The 20,140-nt window shown below is 44.4% G+C and overlaps 2 protein-coding genes across 2 annotated transcripts in view; one reads left to right on the forward strand and one right to left on the reverse strand.

Moving 5' to 3' along the window:
• Nucleotides 1-744: 744 nt before the first annotated feature.
• SOCS4 (suppressor of cytokine signaling 4) lies at nt 745-19,498 on the reverse strand. The gene is made up of 2 exons (XM_063118166.1): nt 18,454-19,498; nt 745-2,604 (listed from the first exon to the last, which is right to left on the reverse strand). Exon 2 carries the CDS (start codon nt 2,496-2,498, stop codon nt 1,188-1,190), a length of 1,311 nt encoding a protein of 436 aa, XP_062974236.1. The 5' UTR covers nt 2,499-2,604; nt 18,454-19,498; the 3' UTR covers nt 745-1,187.
• A 367-nt stretch (nt 19,499-19,865) lies between these two features.
• Nucleotides 19,866-20,140, forward strand: part of WDHD1 (WD repeat and HMG-box DNA binding protein 1) — a 59,287-nt gene continuing 59,012 nt past the window's right edge. The window contains exon 1 of the mRNA XM_063118184.1: nt 19,866-19,933. The gene's annotated coding sequence lies outside the window, so the exon portion shown is untranslated. The remainder of the gene's footprint in view (nt 19,934-20,140) is intronic.

Genomic DNA, 20,140 nt, shown 5'->3' on the forward strand with positions numbered 1-20,140 from the left:
CTGTGTATATGCTCCCAAAGCCCTGTGGCGGGTTCATGGTGGCGCTGCGTCGGTTATACAATGCAGCAGCCACCTCGAAGCCACCTTGGGTCTTTCCTGCGAAGCTCTGCATTTAAAAAGTTGGGGACTTACCCCGACTTTTTAGGCTGGAGCAAACTGAACGCAGCTCTTCTGCCATCTAACCTTCATCCAGCATCAATGTGGAGGTGTTCCTGGGTGGAAGGTGACCCCTGATTTGTGTCTGGAAGCCCGAGCAGAACACAGGAGGTGGGCCGGCGAGCTGCATGGCCGCTAGAAAACCCGCGTCCTCCCCCTCAGAAGCACCGTTGTTGGGTGGTCTGTAAAACTCTTCTAGTGAAAAGTGCAGGGTGGGAGGCAAAGATCGCTTTTGTCACTCCTCCTGCCCTGCATTGGACAATCAGAATCCTCCAAGTTCAGGGGAGTCCAATAACCCAGGGCACAATAGACAGGATTGTGCCTTGTCTTCCTTGTAAAACAGGTACTAACTTCTCGCCAATAATCCTTGGTACAGTGAAGGATCATTTCAGGATTCTCAGTAGCTATCCCCAAACTAGGCCTAGGCACACAATTAAGAATAATAATAAACTAAATTGCAGTTCCAAATACCAGATTGCTGTCACATGGAATCTCAAAAGGCAGCAACCTCACTCACACTGAAAAGATATTAAGAACCCACACAGTAGCAGCAACATCATAAATAAACTTATTAATTTCACCTTTTTTATAGAGAGAGAGGACAAAGTACTAATTTTCAAAGAAAGGTATAAAATACAAATTAGTCACTCTTGAGGAACCACTGCATACAGTGTTTAAAACATGCCTGTACCGCATATAATTCACAGTTTATAAAAGGCAAGTCAAATTCCATTTTGACTTAATATTCAAATCTAAAAAGGTTAGGTGTGAGTGAAAACTTTAAAACTTATTTGAAAGTCCATAAAACCTTACAGAATATTACTACCAATAAAACCACAGATATCGTGTCTTCCCCCAAAAAAGTCTACCCATTGGGTCAAGGGAATAAAAATCTATTTGGATCCTAAGGCTCAGGCAGAATTCAGTTTGGATTATAAATAATTTTGCAGGGGGGGGGGAAATCAGAGAGAGAAAAAAGAGGTCTTCCCAGAGCTTTAACAAATAACCAAAAACGCCTTTGAAAATGTCTTCTAGGCTTGTAGGTCTGGTACATCAATCCTGAGGACTCTAACTTTAGACTTATAATGATATTCTTTCAAATATAATTTCACAGATGGAGGAATAGGAAGGGCATCTATGCCGTCGTAAGTTGTACAGTTACAAATAACTGTCCTGCATATATGTTGGAGAGAAAAGGGGAAAGTCCTGTTTAAGGGGGTAGAAAGAAGCGGCTCAAAGAACATACAAGAGCTGGGATCTTTGTAATGTTCTAAGAGTCCAGTAATGTCAGGGGAATGGAAGACACAGGGGTCATGAGCATCGAAGCTGAAGTTGTGATTCCACTGCTCAATCCTGGCGTGAAGGGAACGGCTGTAACGCCGAAAACTAACGGAGAACAAGTAGTCTTCCTGGGCAGAGTCTCGTAACAAAAAAGTCCCCTCTGGCTTTCCGTCCAGAAGAGCTTCTGCAGCGTATTTATCCATCACTCCCCAGTAGCATGGGTTATTATTGATCTGCAGGAGGTCCGGGACGAGGCAATGGACATAGTCAATCTGGGTGTGATATTTAGGAGGCGTTTCCAGTTGCAACAGCTCATCGTCTGTTTCCCATCGTGGCTTGTTCCTCTTCCTAGAGCTAGTACAAAGCGTCACCACTTCATCGTCGGAGTCCATGTCGCTGTCCTCTCTGCCGTTCCTTAGCTGCTTGCCCGTGGCGGATTCGCCCCGAGGGTCGCACCTACAGGAAGCGCTGTCACTCATGCTACATGCCTGCAAAACAGCTGACCCTCCTCCATCCACACTCTCAACCTCCCTCAGGTCTCCATCTTTCCCTTCGCCCTGGGAAGACTCCGTACTCAGCCAACTTTCGGATCTTTGCTTGACGGGGGCAGTGTGCCGTTTGATTAAATGCCACCGGAAGGCTAGCTCAGATCGGGGTGGAAAAGGGCACTCGTCCAACATAAGCTCGCTGATATGTATTTTCCTCTTTGATGGGAGCACCGAAGAATGCCGACTGCCGCAATTCTTTATGGGGAAACACTGCCCCACGGCGTCCTGCAGCTTCTGTTTAAGGGAACGCCCCAGGAACCTGTGGCCACATGAACGTTCCAAGTCCAGCTCAGTGGAGGAACAGCTGTGTTTCCTCTCCTGGGTCTTTAGACTCAGCGCAGATTTTCCAGAGGTGCTTGCCGCCTCTGCATCGGAACCGTTCTCGCTCCTTTTGGACCAAGAAAGCTTCTTTCCACTCCATACGTATCCGTCTTTTCTGTCTGCACTTCTACTCCGGCTGGTTTTAGGCCTCACGTCTGTGTTTTTAGGATTCCTTTCTTTATTTTCTGCCATGCTTTGATGTGACGGGCTTCACAGAAGTTCCAAGACTAATGTTGCCAAATCCTTGCCTCCCAGTTTCTATTACAGAGAGCACCCATCAGGTACTTCTTGGATGTGTCTATGAAAACAGAAAACACAACATTCAACGTATATCATGAGAACATGGAGAAGAAGACAAGCATGCAGTCCTGGTGCGCTCCAGCACAAAGGTTAGTTGTTGTTTCAAAAAAGCCCCCCCCCGCTCCCCCCCCCCCACCGATGGGCACAGAGCGCTTGCAGAGCTCTGTGCCCGGGGCCTAGCGTTTACTCACGAGGAACCAGGACAAAACATGATAGCACTCTTCAAATACTTAAAAGGTTGTCACACAGAGGAGGGCCAGGATCTCTTCTCGATCCTCCCAGGGTACAGGACACGGAATAACGGGCTCAAGTTAAAGGAAGCCAGATTCCGGATGGACATCAGGAAAAACTTCCTGACTGTTAGAGCAGTACGACAATGGAACCAGTTACCTAGGGAGGTTGTGGGCTCTCCCACCCTAGAGGCCTTCAAGAGGCAGCTGGACAACCATCTGTCAGGGATGCTTTAGGGTGGATTCCTGCATTGAGCAGGGGGTTGGACTCGATGGCCTTGTAGGCCCCTTTCAACTCTTCTATTCTATGATTCTATGGAAACTGTGACGGCAGGCCACACGTCCCGCGGTCTTGGGATCATCCCGAGGCCGTGGGAAAAACTGGGATGGAACGGTAGGGCCACATCCCGGAGAAAGGGAGGAATCATCACTCCCTGCTCCCAGGATCCCCTGTGCGTCATGTGGACGCACAGGGATGATCCTGGGCCGATCCCCAGGATATCACCCCGTCTAGACATGCCCCTTATCATCAAGTGATCATTGCTGCACCCTAATGGAAACCTTTTGAAAGGATCGTTGTGAGGAAACCCCGATATAGCTTTTTCCTTACCAACAGGGCCACCACTGTATTGCTGGCACAGTCTGTTTGCTCCAAGGTGCCTTTCAGATCTTTCCCCAAGAACATCCAGCAGTTTATCCTATCCTATCTCCATTCCTGCTTTTGCTGATAGTAGTTACAAGTCTGGGGGATGACAAGCTACCAGATATGCTTAGGGAAGGCGAGGGAAGACTATGAACTATGAACCCCCCGCCCAGCTGTGATGCTTCCTGCCTGGCAATAGCCCGAGAAAGGCTGGCCTGGCCCTCCTGTTGCTTTAAAAAAAAAATGGCGGCCACGACATCCTCTTCCTCCTGGGATGTCACGCACCTCATTTATTTATTTATTACATTTCTATACCGCCCAATAGCCGGAGCTCTCTGGGCGCTTCACCTCATGAAGACAGGGGGGACGATCTTGCAATCATAAAATCGCGAGATCATACCCCTCCACCCTCCTCGTCTAGACATGCCCGTAGTCCCACTAAGATCAATATATACACTGTTATCAAATATATAAGGCAGTTCTCAAATTCATCCCTAAAACCATTTACTTCAAAGTTACACCACTACCTACTGTGGCTCCTTCGAAATGCCCTGGCTCATACAGCAAATAATTAAAGAGCCCTACGAGAGACTACTTGTGTTGAAAGTATACTTGCAGCCCAATCCTATGCATGTTTACTTAGAACGAAGAGCGTCATCAGATGGGGGGGAAATCGTCGCTTCTCTGCCCTTGCTCCTGTCCCACAATACTTCCTCTTTCTTCCCGGAGAAGAAAGACGAAGTAAACAAAGACCACGTGGCCCATTCAGGGGGCGTTTTTATCGCGCCACTTTTCCTGCACACAGCAGGAAATGGCGGCACATTCCGTTTTTTTAAAAAAAAAGTCGGATTAAAAGGGGTCCATTTTGTGACGAAAAAAGACGAGAAGGAGCGGGAGGCGGACGGTGTCATCTAAAGGTTGTGCGGGAAACCATGAGCGGGCAGTAGTGAGCGTGCGATAAAATGCTCATCTGATGACGCTCCAAGACTGTGTTCAGTGGGACTTACTCAGAAGTAAAACATACATAGGATTTTAGCACTGGAATTTTAGAATGTTGTGAAGATCTTAGTAAAGACTCAGCTGCAACACCAATGTTCATCTTTGCGGGGGGGGGGGGAAGAGCATGCATGGTCTTGGAGCTAAGGGTGTTTTTGTGTTTTTATGCTACAAGGGTGCTTCTAGATGCAGGAGTCCTAGTGTTACTACTCAGAAGCCATTGTGCAACTATTCTGGGTTTTTTTGCCTGATACCACACTGTCATTTTTTTGTTGCCAGGCAAAGATGTACTTATTTTCCTAGGCATTTGGACATTAATTATGGCCCAATTGTAGTGGGCTGCTTTGGCGGTGTTTATTCTAGGCTTTGAGGGGGTGGAGGGATGAACTCTTTTCATAATGTATTGTTTCATAATATAAATTTTCATATGTATTCTTGTGCTGATTTTGGTCTATATTGATTCTGGAATTTTTGTGTTATATTCCTTGTGGATCTTTATATCTGTGTGGGGAAGTCACTTTGAGATTGCTTTTGGCAGTGGGAGGTGACACATACATATAAATAATATTACTAATAAGAAGAGGAAAAATATACATCACTGGCTATGGAAGTTAAAGAATGATGGCAACAGGAAAAGGTCTCCATTATTCCGTTAGTCACATCAGTCACGGGAATCATATCAGGACACAGAATAATGGGCTCAAGTTACAGGAAGCCAGATTCCGGTTGGACATCAGAAAAAACTTCCTGACTGTTAGAGCAGTACGACAATGGAACCAGTTCTCTAGGGAGATGGTGGGCTCTCCCACACTAGAGGCCTTCAAGAGGCAGCTGGACAGCCATCTGTCAGGTATGCTTAAAGGTGGATTCCTGTATTGAGCAGGGGGTTGGACTCAATGGCCTTATAGGCCCCTTCCAACTCTACTATTCTATGATTCTATGATAAAAAAATATATACAGAAAACCTTCAGAAACTGGGTCTACCAAAATACACCCACACCAACATCCAGAAAGCAGTCACACTCAAACATGTTCAATAGTCGAGAAATTTCTGAAATCAGTATAAGACAGCATGACTTGGAAAAGCTTGTCATGTATGTCTAGAAAAAATGCCACGAGTGAGAAAAGAGTACCGTATTTCTTCGATTGTAAGACGCCATCGATTGTATGATGCACACTAATTTCAGTACCACCAACAGGAAAAAAAACACCCTAAGACACACCCACGATTCTAAGACGCACCCCGTTTTTAGAGATGTTTCTATGGGGAAAAAAGTGTGTCTTAGAATCGAAGAAATAAGGTAATAATAATAATAATAATAATTTTCTTTTCCGCAATAAAGGAAAAAGATGGACGATACAGGGGGAAGTCACAGAACACACGGTGGGCGAGAAAATGGAAGATGTGATGAGAGGGCTCCAAGCAGAAGACATCTTTATCTGGACCGTCTAAAATTCCATGAATGAGGCAGGGCAACGACACCATGAAAGCCTTGTCTGGAAGCATCCCAAACAACAACAGGGGGACGGGACGGGGACTATTCCCAAAACTTGTCCCCATGGAAATGATGACTGGCTCAAACAATCAGCACAGTCATGAAGGATCCTATTTCCAGTAGAGCTGTTTTTATAAGCTGTTTTTATAAGCTGCACACTGTAATTCTCATTGCCACTAGTTCTCTCTCTCTCTCTCTTTCTTTTTAAATAAGACATTGTTAAAACCCCATCTATTAGTGCTTTCCGATAAATGGATCTTTGGGTAATGATGCTCTGAATCACACACGACGCAGTTTTAACTTAATTAGACTTCAAGAGCTTCCTCTATGACATGTTAAGACAAACGAACCACAGACTGGGTTTAACATCATTCCGGGGGGTGGGGGCAGATTTCCCCACCCACCCCCTTTTTGTGTGTGTGCTTTGCCTGTCCTTTGGACAAATGCTGTATTCGTGCCAGTGAACTATTCAAGAGCAAAAACCCCAGAAGAGAGACAAAGTAGGTCAAGAAGTATAACATACTCAAAAATTCATGTTAGGCTTTTCAATATTGGTTCACATAAGCATGATGTTAAGAGATGCTATTCCATCCTGACACTTTCAGGTCACTCTCAAGACAGAAATTAATTAAAAATACATAAGTCACAGACTAGGAATCTCTTGCTGCTTCTTGTCACTTGCTTTTTAAAATGAAAGTTGTTTTTCTTTTCTTTTTTTCTAAGGATGCCTGCAAGGCACTTGAACTAGCTAGGCTTTACATATTGAAGAGGATTATATAAAATCCAGTTCCTTTGCTGAAAGCAATTTTAAAAGACCATGATGGATAGAAATGCTTTTTAGGTACTGCAGGAGAAAAGAAAGGGTATTATAGAAATTAAGCCTTCCTCAAGATTTAACTCATGCTTGGTAGTGCCTCTGTGAGCCTTAGAGAGTAAATCTTTATTCAAAACTGTTGCCATGGCGGTCCCATCGAATAAAAAAAGATAGCCAACTGGGACTGTAAATTTTTTATACTGTGCGGCAAAGGTTTCTGAAACATTGAGGCATTTTTAAACAAGTATTTTTATATTATTTATTATTCCATTATGTATAAGCCACATTTACGGCAAGCCTTAACTCAAGCTAGTTCACACAAAAATAAATCCTAGTATCAAACATCATGAAACAGTTCAGCTCCTCTACAAATGGGGGTGGGCGGCACCCCTTAAACTTGTGATCAGGCAGAACGCTGAAAAACTGGAAGGATTTTAAAATCCTATCTCAAAAGACAGTAGGATTGGGTTTAACAGCAACTGGTTAGGGAGAATTACGATGGAAAAGGGTATGCTCCTCCTATGAAGATACGGATTGTGGCGTCTTCCTCAGATCTCAAGAGATACGGCAGCTGTGTAAGCTGCTAAGCCATGCTATGGTTTTTATTTATTTATTATTTATTTATTTATTACATTTTTATACCGCCCGATAGCCGAAGCTCTCTGGGCGGTTCACAAAAATTAAAACCACAATAAAACAACCAACAGGTTAAAAGCACAATTGCAAAATACAGTATAAAAGCACAACCAGGATAAAACCACACAGCAAAATTGATATAAGATTAAAATACAGAGTTAAAACAGTAAGATTTAAATTTAAGTTAAAATTAAGTGTTAAAATATTGAGAGAATAAAAAGGTCTTCAGCTGGCGACGAAAGCAGTACAGTGTAGGAGCCAGGCGGACCTCTCTGGGGAGCTCATTCCACAACCGGGGTGCCACAGCGGAGAAGGCCCTCCTCCTAGTAGCCACCTGCCTCACTTCCTTTGGCAGGGGCTCACGGAGAAGGGCTCCTGTAGATGATCTTAAGGTCCGGGCAGGTACATATGGGAGGAGGCGTTCCTTCAAATAACCTGGCCCCAAACCGTTTAGGGCTTTAAATGTTAATACCAGCACTTTGAATTGGGCCCGGACCTGGACTGGCAGCCAATGAAGCTGGAAAAGGACTGGTGTGATGTGGTCTCGCCGGCCAGTCCCTGTTAGTAAACGGGCTGCCCTGTTTTGTACCAGCTGAAGCTTCCGGACCGTTTTCAAAGGCAGCCCCACGTATAACGCATTGCAGTGATCCAAGCGAGAGGTTATCAGAGCATGGATAACTGTAGCTAGGCTATCTCTGTCCAGATAAGGGCGTAGTTGGTATATCAACTTAAGCTGATAAAAGGTGCTCTTTGCCACTGAGTTCACCTGTGCCTCAAGTGGTTTGTTAAGAACTGGTGTGTTTTTGACCTGGTTCACATGTAACAACAGTCCAGAGTATGGAATATGGGTTGTCAGTGGTGAGGTGCTGAATAGTGAGTTGTCCTTATGCATGAAACCCGTATGGTTTAACTATGGGTCGTTAACCACAAACAACCCATGGGTTGGTGTTGGGTTGTGAGCTCACAATCAACTGGTTTTCTTCCTGGGTTGATTGTGGTTAACAACCCATAGTTAAACCATAGTGCAGCGTTCACATGTAACGGCAACGCACAATTCAACAACAACCCATACTAATACTCAATAGTTTCACCATGGGTTATTTAAACCTTGGGTTTTGCGAGGGTGTCTAATCCTCATATAACCACAGTGGCTAGGTTTGGACAGCATGCCACAACCCTATTAAGGGCTGCATATTCATAATTTTTATTTTATTTATTTATTTATTACATTTCTATACCGCCCAATAGCCAGAGCTCTCTGGTCGGTTCACAAAAATTAAAACCATTCATAATATAAAACAACAGTATAAAACCATAATATAAAATACAATAAAAAAGCTCAACCAGATAAAAACAGCAGCAATGCAAAATTACAAATTTGGCAGCCGCATGCACTACAGCTCATGCGGTGTGAACCGGGACATACTCTGGGTTCTTGTCACATGCAAACCAGGCTGTTGTGTCTGAACCCATCCTCGCAAACAAACCATGGTTTTTTTAACCAGCTATAAACCACAAATAGAACCCATGGGTTGTTGTTGGCTTATGAAGTTTGTCTTGTTGTAATCATAGCTTGTTGTGATATCTGGACCCAGAATTGAATTTTATCCCTGGTGTGTTTGCACTGCTGTCCTCCCTGAAACAAAGGTGCTCAGCTGAAAATTAAACAGGTCTCAAGGTTGGAAAATGGTAGGAAGAGGGAAACTGGAAATAGGGTAAATAATCCATGGTTTGCTCATCTATAGGACAATTCATTGCTGAAGCAACAAACCATGCTTAACATAAACCATGGCTTAGTGTGAATGCAGCCAAAGGGTTCCATCTGCTCATGCAAGGGGACTCTCCTCCTTCCTGCACCCGGTGCCCCTCCAAATTGGGTTTGAATGGACCCCCCCAACCCTCCAGAGTAATTTGGGAATGTGGGAGGAGGGGCAATCTGTTCTGCAGGTGGTATATGTTCTACTGGTGACCAAACAAAGTTAGACACAGCCTCAGACCAGCACTTTGTGGGGTCTGGAAGTCAACAAGTAGCCAGTGTAGTTCAAACAGTACTGGAGCACCCACCCACCCCATCTTTTAGAATACACCAGAGAGGCAAGCCTAGAAGTTACTAAAGAAGAATGGGTGACTGTTCATCCTAACCACGGCTGCCACTTGTGCTTCCAGCAGTAAATCCAAGATCCAGAAGCACAACCAGACTGTGAATTTGGTTCACCAAAGAGGAAATGCTGCTGATCATTAGAAGGAATTTGACTCCAGGAACAATTTAGAAGCCCAAATCAGCACCAGCTCCATCTTGTGTACGCACTGAATCATGGCCTCCACACACAAAACTAAAGTTGCTGACTTTCGTCCTTGTTGGCTTATTTCTATTCTGCTTGTCTTTTAAATGAAAAATGGAGCAGGCCGTCTTCTGCATTATACTCTACATGTCAAACTGCCCAGTGGATATATATAGAGATATATAAAATAGGAGGGAAAGGATGGAACTTCACAGGAAAACACCCAGAGGTCTACAGAGGAGTAAACCCCCAAACTGTCCTGCTAACTCCAATTAATTCTCATAGGGGGCCCAAAGGATATCATCACTACTGTAATGTGTTTTGCACGGGGCGTCCTTTGAAAAGTTCTCAGAAATTTCAAGAGGTTGAGGAAACAGTGACTAGATTGTTGTCTGGGATATGACCAGACAACAGTGGGGAGATTTCACTGATGCTAAAAGATGTTCTTCGGATCTTAGTGTTATTTCTGGACACAATTCAAACAGCGCAGGCTTTTTGCATGTTTACTCAGAATTACGTCCTACCCTTTTCAATAGGGTTTAAGCATGTATCAGATCGCAGACAAAGTTCTGTTTTTGATATATAAAGCTTTAAACGGTCTGGGGCAAAAGTATTAAGGACTGCCTTCACCTGTAGGAACGTGGCTGAAAGCAGAGATAGTCATTGGAGGTCCTTCTTCAAGGACCTCCATATTCTGAAATTTGGTGGGAAGCTACTGGAGGTGGAGAGAAAGTCCTACAGAAACTCCTCCTGATGGATGTTCGCCTTCTAGGTGACCGACAAAATCTGCCCTGTTTACCCAAGCCTTGTGTGGTGGTAATAGTGTTCTGATGGCGGTGAGTGTTTTTATTGCTGCTTTTGAGTGTTGTTGTTATTGCTTTGTTAGCTACTTGAAGCTGCGTGTTTAGTGTTTTGATTTCTCTTGGTTTTAAACTGCTTGAATCTGTGATTTATTATATTTTATGCTATGATGGGGCTGCTTTTGAAAACTGCCTGAAAAATTCAGCTGGTACAAAACAGGGCAGCAAGATTGTTAACAGAGACTGGCCAATGACACCACATTACGCCAGGCCTTTGCCAGCTTCACTGGCTGCCAGTCCAGTTCCAGGCCCGATTCAAAGTGCTACTATTAGCATTTAAAGTCCTAAACAGTTTGGGGCCAGGTTATCTGAAGGAACTCCTCCTCCCATACATACCTACCCAGACCATGAGATCATCTTTAGGGGTCCTTCTCCGTGAGCCCCTGCCAAAGAAAATGAGGCAGGTGGCTACCATTATTATTATTATTATTATTATTATTATTATTATTATTAATTTATTTATTTATATAGCACCATCAATGTACATGGTGCTGTACAGATTATACACAGTAAATAGCAAGACCCTGCCGCATAGGCTTACAATCTAATAAGTTGTAGTAAACAATAAAGAGGGAAGGAGAATGCAAACAGGCACAGGGAAGTGTAAACAGGCACCGGGTAGGGTGAAGCTAACAGTATAGAGTCAGAACAAACTCAATATTTGAAGGCTATAGGGAAAAGAAAAGTTTTTAGCTGAGTTTTAAAAGCAGTGATTGAGTTTGTAGTTCTCAAGTGTTCTGGAAGAGCGTTCCAGGCGTAAGGGGCAGCAGAAGAAAAAGGACGGAGCCGAGTAAGGGAAGTGGAGGAGGGCCTTCTCTGCTGTGGCACCCCGGCACTGGAATGAGCTCCCCAGAGAGGTTTGCCTGGCACCTACATTATACTCTTTTCGACGCCAGGTGAAACCCTTTTTATTTTCCCAGTATTTTAACTTTTTATCATCTTAGTCTTTTAACTTTTCTGTTTTAAATCTGTATTTTAAATCTTTGTATTGATGCTCAGTTTTATTCTGCTTGTACTTTTATATTGTATTTTTACATTGTGGTTTAGTTATATACTTTAAATTGTACTTATGGTTTTGATTTTTGTGAACTGCCCAGAGAGCTTTAACTATTGGGTGGTATAGAAATGCAATAAATAAATAAGTGATTTTTATGGTGGTCCTTCTTAAGATTGGTGTAAAGTGCTTTGAATGCCATTTTTTGGGGGAAGAAGGCTACAATTTTATAAAAATGAAAATAAAAAAGGTATCTCAAAAGCCACCAAGAGGTCAAGAAAAAGAGAATACCACAGAAAATTCTGCTTGTTTCTCTCTAGACTGGTGGAAGATTGAGACACAGATCTGATGCCCCCCAGACCAGGGTGGGTGGGGTTCCCAGGAGTATTTGAACTCTTCAGCTGCTACAGGATGCATTCCTGTGCTATCTGCTCCTGTGCTAAACTACACTGGCTACTTGTTGACATCCAGCCCCCACAAAGTGCTGGTCTGAGGCTGTATCCAACTTTGCTGTATTAATCATAGTGCCCATGCTACTGCTCATAAATGTTTGTTTAAACAAACACCTTATTTTCCACCTTGATATTTAGGGATAGGATAGATTATAAGGATACATTATCTTACTTATATTATAGTCTTCAGAGAAATCTAAGAAGACCCAAATAATTCTCCAAATGTATAACTGAAATCAGAAATTGAAATTAGCCACCTAGAATGCCATTTCTGGTAGAAAGGTAGATTGCTAAATAAATAAATAAATATTAATAAATGTGTTTTCTTCCAGATAAAGAGGAAGAAGCTTGTCTGTACTTTAGACTGGCTAGGGTTTCCACCAAACCCATCTTTCCATCTGACCTGAGCAATGATTTAGCATCCTAGGCAGGATCTACACAACTGCTTATAACGGTTTATAAGGGTTATGATAACTGTTCAGGCCCAGGACACATTACTTATACTGTTTTAAAAGTGTTATATCCTGCTTGGTGTAGATTGGCCCCTGGAGGGGAAGGTTATCAATGGCTACTAGCCCTGATGGTTATCTGCTACCTCCAGTATCTGAGTCAGTAAGTCTATATGCACCACTGGCTGGGGAACATGGGTGGGGAACATGGGTGGGAGGGTGATGTTGCACCATGTCCTGCTTTGTTGGTCCCTGGTTGAGGAAAAAGAAGTGGAGAGCAAAGCTCTGGTGATGGTTGGCCACTGTGTGAACAGAGTGCTGGACCAGATGGACCCTTTGCATGATCCAGCATGGCTCCTCTTATGTTCTTATCAAAACTGTACATTCCTTCCTTCCCGAGCCCCACTTTCTCCCTCATTAAAGTGACTGAGATGATCAAAGAACAAAACTCTGGGTTCTTCTTTCCGTTTAATTAATCTATTCTCGCATTACATTCACCCACCATAATACTGCTACTGAGAAACTCTCTGTCCTATTCCCCCGAGGGTACGTATACTGATTTCCCTTCTCTTTATCAGTGAGTGAACAAGCAAGAGAAAAAGGCTATATATTAAATGTTACATTTAGCCAACGCCATTTCCAAGGCTAGAGGAACTTAATCCTACATGAAAAGAAAGGGGAGGAAAACAAGCCCATGGTTCAGAATAATCTTACGCAAGAAGAAAATACTACAAGTACAACATCGCCAGTGAAACCTCAGCAACTTACAAGTAAGGCCATTTGTCTTTTAACAACGCAGTTCGATGACAGAAAATCCCTGATCCTGCTTGGTTTAGAGGAACATTCACATAAATTGGATTCATGCCAGCGGCACAGCCTTGCCTAATACCATGTCTTAGCTTGTACTCCTCCCCAGCTAGCTCCATCCCACTACCCAACCAGGCTTTAACTACATAACCCAAGGATGTTTTAACTAAATAAATGTACATAGCTTTATATCCACTAATGCCCGCAATACAGATAAAAACGAAAAGTAGCATAGATATTAAGTATATTTTCACCCAGAGGGCAATGTTAATGGAGTGAGCCATTTGGTAAGCAAAGTTACGAGCATTTGCTCTGTGGGCTCTTTATTTTCACAAAAACTGAGCAGATGTGACACAGGCGTATACCCACGTCTTCCATGCACAAATTAGTGGACACGCTGAAAGCATTTTAAAAGCACTTTGCACTTGACAGGACACTTAAATGTGCAGCTCGCTCCCACACAGACAATGGAATGAAGGGTTCCTTTTGGGCCATATGATTTTGCCACGAGGGAAGTCATCAAAGCATGAAAAATACCGTGGAGGAGTTTGGCCCATTGTTCCTTCACACGGGGCTGCCTCTTCTGCTGGCTGCAATATCACTGAACTCTTATCTTAGGCAGAGCAAGGAAATCTACATTGCTCCCTTTCCCTCCACTGAAAGCTGGTGACTCTGTAGTTTCTCCTATGGGAGAAAGTCTGCAGGAGAGATTTGACTGATCCTTCCTGACACCAAACCCAGGAAGGCAGAACACCGGTGAAGGGCGAAACCAGTTATTTTGGGCCCTATTTGACGTCTGAACAGAGGTAAAGATTCCAGGCCAAAACTATTCCCCTAAGACTAAGAGCGCTATCCTATTCATGTTTAGATAGAAAAAGTCCTACAACTGCCAGCATACCCCAGCCAGGAAAAAAGGACGCTAAGGGGAGACATGATAGTGTGGAGAATGTGGACAGGGAGACATTTCTCTCTCTCTCTCTCTCATAATACTAGAACCCAAAGGGGTCATCCCATGAAGCTGATTGGTGGGAGATTCAGGACACATAAAAGGAAGGACTTCTTCACACAGCACAGAGTTAAATTGTGGAATTCATGACCACAAGATGTGGTAATGGCCACCAATTTGGGTGGCTTTAAAAGGGGGTTGGATAAATTCCTGGAGAAGAAGGTGATCCATGGCTACTAGCCCTGATGGTTGTGTGCTACCTTCACTATCAGAGGAAGTAAGCCTGTGTGCACCAGTTGCTGGGGAACATGGGTGGGAGGGTGCTGTTGCACTATGTCCTGCTTGTTCATCCCTGGCCGATGGCTGGTTGGCCACTGGGTGAACAGAGTGCTGGACTAGATGGGCCCTCGATCTGATCCAGCATGGCTCTTCTTGTGTTCTTATTTATTTCTATTTATTACATTTATATCCCACCTTTTTTACTCCAAGGAACCCAAGGCGGGGTACATAGTTCCCCTCCTCTTCTCCATTTTATCCTCACAACAACAACCCTGTGAGGTGGGCTGGGCTGAGAGTCTGTGACTGGCCCAAAGTCACCCAGTGGGTTTCCATGGCTGAGTAGGGACTAGAACCCGGATCTCCCGACTCTCAGTCCAACACTTTACCCACTACACCACACTGGCTTATGATTTTTTTCTGTCTAAACTTGCATGGGATTGTGCCCTATATAACTGATAGTTAAGACCAGGCAATTGGTAAGCCTCCATTTTCCTGAAGAGAGAAATTCTATCCTCAGTAATACATCATAGGAGTAATGAATACATTGTAACCACACAAATGGGAGCTACAAGTAAATTATATTTGCTGTCCCAGACTGGTTTAGACTAAGAACTGTTGCCAAAAAGTGCTGCTCAAAGCACTCTTCTTTTGGCACACACCTCCCTCCACAACCAAGTTAGGGATTTCTCTTACATTAAGTCACAAATACACAAACAAGCATCAAAAGAAATCTGTTACAGCACTCAGAGACAAATTCTACAAAAAGGCACTGTAAGCTATACGCAAGAACGTTGTGAAAAGGAGTTGCAATGTTGTTTTTAAAGGCTTCTGCGTGGGAGCAATTTTTGACTAATAAAATTAAAAACTAGCGTCATTTGCATGAATTATAAGAGGAAGCTCTCTTTTGAGTTCAGATATTTTGCATTCCTAATTCCTAATTACGAATACATATCCAATACAATTTCAAAGGTTGCTTGTATTTTAAAGTAGGTACACACTAAAGTATACTTGTCTATTATCATTTTTAAGTGGTCATCCCAGTTCTGCAGAGATTTGCATGCATTTAAATACAGTAAATCTCTTACATAAGAACAACACAGCAAAGAGAAACTAATAGACCAAAACCTCTCCAATAGAACTGGACAGGAATGTGTTAATGTTGCATTTTCAGATTTGGAGACTAAGTGAGCTATTAATGTGGGACAGCAAAATCTAGCTAAACTGCTTCAGCAAAGGAGCTTTCGGGACCCTTGTTCATGTGACTTGGATACATGGAAATTGGACTCTAGGGCTCACTAGGGAATGTATGAGGCATTCTCTCATCCTGTTTGCAAATGGATCTAGCTTTTCCTCTGATGCGGAAAAAGATCACATCATGCAAAAAGTTGCTTTATGTCATTCATTAGCGTGCAGGTATAAGAAGAGTGAAATGTACCGAACTGTACCAAAGTCAATTTGGTCCCAGAAGCAGAAAATCCAAATGGTATACTAATTCAGCCTTCCCCAACCTGGTGCCCTCCAGATGTGTTGGTCTACAACCTTCAGCATGCCTAGGCAGCCAGGCTGGCTGAGACATGTTTGGGCTTGTGGTCCAACACACCTGGAGGGAGAAGGCTGTGCTAATTGATAAGGAGCTGATCAAGATGATCAAATGAATTGGAGCTGATCAAGAGCATCAGTCTCAAACAGCTTCCATTTATTTCACAAGGGCCTCTACAGGGAGAGCTTTCCAGTGCATTGTGTCATATGGATCAGATTTCCATCTCTCGCCCTGCTGCCCTTAATGGTAACCAAAATCCATCCATGGCACTAGGTCAGTAAACTCGCAAATATTTGATCCTGAAAAACCAAAGGCAACAGGGATGAATGTAAAGACAGATGTTGCAAACAGACAGACACCATGTCAACTGACGTTTGGAAATTCAAGCACTAACAACAATATCCTCAAACTGGGACAAATAAAAATAAGGGGGGGAAGGGAAGTGTGCAATGAGACTCTGGCCACTTTCACTGCCCCAAGATCCTTCCAATTTGTTCCTCTCTACAGAAATATCTTTAGCTTCCTTACTGTGCTGTAATTCAATCAGGATTAAGATCCGTGATAGGCATTTATCGCAATTCCATTGAAAAGGAAGTAGAAGAGTTCTAGTAACTTCCCCCAAAGGTGCTTAAATAAAAAGAGTTCTGTTCAAAACATTTTCTTAAATAAAACCAAGTGAATTTCTAGTTGTGAATTCACACCAGAAATAATCTACAAGTTACTAATTATTCTCTAGCTCAAAACAGGGCAATAAAGCTGCTGTATTGCTAGAAACAGAAGAAGGCACCAACGTGTTGTTATTTTTTTTAAAGTATATCAATGTATCCTGAAACCTTTTGCCACAGTAAAACAAAACAAAACATACACATACCCCACATAAGTAAACATGAGACCTGACATATTTTCTTATGTATTGTAAACATGGCCAAAAAAACCATCCACAACTATTTTATGTATTTTGTCATCTTGGATCTCAATAGCAACTAAACTAGCATAATAAGGCAATGAGAACAACCTTTGTTGCTACCTCTGATTTTTCCAATTTTTTTTATTCTAAATAGACACATACCTTAAAACCTAAGTTTGAATAAATGACTTTTCGAGTATTTCCTAATGCACACTGTGGCAGTAAAATAGACATGCATTTCAACCATTCTTAAGTGACTTTCCATTGAACTTTTAGGGCATGAGGCTTAAAATGTGTGCGTGCTATAGCAGTGCTAGGAACAGATATACTTGGAAATGTCATTGGGAGAGAAGGAAGTTTTTTTTAATTTTTAAAAGTGAAAGTGCTTCTAAAGTAGGGTGGACTGATCAAAAGATTAAAAAAATAATGAGGGCAGCGCTTGCTTTGGAGCTTGGATGTTCTGTGATGAAAGGCAATCTTTTAAAGGTAGGTAGGAAGGCCTGCCAACATTAAGGAAGATAAGGAGGGCAACCAGGATGATCAGGGGTCTGGAAACAAAGCCCTATGAAGAGAGACTGAAAGAACTGGGCATGTTTAGCCTGGAGAAGAGAAGATTGAAGGGAGACATGATAGCACTCTTCAAATACTTAAAAAGTTGTCACACAGAGGACGGCCAGGATCTCTTCTCGATCCTCCCAGAGTGCAGGACATGGAATAATGGGCTCAAGTTAAAGGAAGCCAGATTCCAGCTGGACATCAGGAAAAACTTCCTGACTGTTAAAGCAGTATGACAATGGAATCAGTTACCTAGGGAGGCTGTGGGCTCTCCCACACTAGAGGCCTTCAAGAGGCAGCTGGACAACCATCTGTCAGGGATGCTTTAGGGTGGATTCCTGCATTGAGCAGGGGGTTGGACTCGGTGGCCTTGTAGGCCCCTTCCAACTCTGCTATTCTATGATTCTATAAGCGATTGAAGTGATCAGCAACACAGTCAAATATTGGGCTAATCACTTGTGGATGCTGTCAACTAAAACTTGCACTCACAACCTTCAACTATATAGTCAAGGATCCGAAATATTTATTTCGCCATGTACTCTATGCATTTTGTAATATACATCTCTAGAACAGCTATCTAAATTAGAAGCGCGAGTTTCCTGAAGGAAGCATTCTTTTAGAGCACCCATCCCAACGTTCAAAATACCAACCCATGTAAAAGCTTTGCCTTCAGCAGTTTTAAAAAAGTTATAGTGCAAAGAATAACAGCTATGAAACTGGAGCATTTCACACACCCCAGAAGCATTTTTCCTTCCCCAAATTAATACAAGTGACAGGTATTCAAATCCACACTGGGAAACCCAACCTCCAGCTTTCCCAGAATTAAAACAAACAAACAAAGAAAATACACCACAAAGATGTGAACTGATAAAAGTTGGATCCTTTCGACAGGGGGAAAAAAAATAAGTTGTCATAATGAAACTATGCCATCCTCCTGCTCACCCCAATGCACAGAGCTCACCTGCTGATCACCAGAAGAGACATTTTGGGGGGCACTTCCAAAAACGTGGGAGTGGGGGGGGGAAAGGAGGATTGAAGAGAGGCTTCATCCCATCATCCCAAGACTGCATCCCATGCAGGCACATCTGCTTCCCATCAGACACAAAGGCAGACTGGATCAACTGCACAGCTGGAGGGGGAGGGAAGATGGGCTGGGCTGGAGCATCAAGAGATGTCAGAGGAGGGGATGGAGAAGGAGAAAGGGAAGTTGAGAAAGGAAGGGGGTCAATGGGGGAAGGAGGGGATTTTAGGAGAGGGGGGGAAGAGAAGGAGGAAGAGGAGACCAGAGAGGCATCAAAAAGGAGGAAGGCGAAGGCAGCAGGGATGGGGGGCGCGTGGGTGGGAAGGCTTTTCCAATGGGGGAAGGAGGGGATTTTAGGAGAGGGGGGGAAGAGAAGGAGGAAGAGGAGACCAGAGAGGCATCAAAAAGGAGGAAGGCGAAGGCAGCAGGGATGGGGGGCGCGTGGGTGGGAAGGCTTTTCCAATGGGGGAAGGAGGGGATTTTAGGAGAGGGGGGGGGAAGAGAAGGAGGAAGAGGGGACCAGAGAGGCATCAAAAAGGAGGAAGGCGAAGGCAGCAGGGATGGGGGGCGCGTGGGTGGGAAGGCTTTTCAAGGAAGAAGGGACCGAAGATGGATGGAAATAAATAATGGGAATAGGAGGTCCTGGCTGCCCACTGATGGTGCTATATAAATAAATAAATAATAATCCTAAATCCTGGAAAATCCCATTGAGCTCAAGGGAAGTTCTTTCTGGAGAAACGTGTTTAGGGTCAGGGTGCAAAAGGAAAGGGGGTTAAAAGTAAAAGTAATCGAGAGGGAAAGGGAGAGTTTAAAGAAGATGAGGAAGGAAGGCGGGGGTGCAGAAGAAGGGGGGAAATATTAATGGGGGGAAAGGAGGGGAGAGGATTGTGAAGGGAGTTGTCGTGTGGAAAGGACGAGGCGGAGAAAGAAGTATTAAGATGATGGAGGGGGGGGAGTGGAGGATGGAGGGGGCTGAGGAGGAGGAGGAGGATGGAGAGGAGAAGGAGAGGGTGAGGGGGGACGGGAATGGCGGTGGGGAAGGAAGGAGCCAAGGCTTCGAGGGCTTCCAAGGAGCCGGATCAGGCCCGGCGGGGTTTTCCCTTCTCGCTCGCTGGGCTCCGGCGCCGCCTTCGCTCCTTCTCCCAGGCGGCCCGAGTCACCTCAGGCGCCGCCATCGCTTGGCCCCCATCGCCGCCGGTGACAGGATCCAGCCGGCCCGGGAAGGAGGGACTGAGGCGCGGGGTGAGGAGGAGGAGGAGGAGGAGGAGGAGGCCGACGAGGGAAGGCCGGCCCCGGCCTCTGACGCCGCCGCCGCCGCCATTCGGCTCCGCCTCAAACCGAGAGCGCGGGAAGCCTCGAAGCCGGGAAAGGGAAGGGAAGGAGGAGCGAGCGAGGCCTTGTCGTCGTTGTCGTCGAGCCGGTGAGATTCCGGGCAGCGGGGATGTCTGTGTGGCTGACGGGGGAGGGAGGCGAGCGAGGTTGGGGGGCTTTACGTCCCCTCAGCGGCACTCTCCTCCTCAGGCCCGGCAGAGTCGGGGTGGGTGGATTTGTAATAAAGGCCGCCGCCCCCCCCTCCTCGTGGTTTGGTGAATAAATGAGGCATTTTATCCCTCAGCCCGGCCTTCCC

The sequence above is a fragment of the Elgaria multicarinata genome, chromosome 2, assembly GCF_023053635.1.
Source record: "Elgaria multicarinata webbii isolate HBS135686 ecotype San Diego chromosome 2, rElgMul1.1.pri, whole genome shotgun sequence".
Classification (NCBI taxonomy): domain Eukaryota; kingdom Metazoa; phylum Chordata; class Lepidosauria; order Squamata; family Anguidae; genus Elgaria; species Elgaria multicarinata.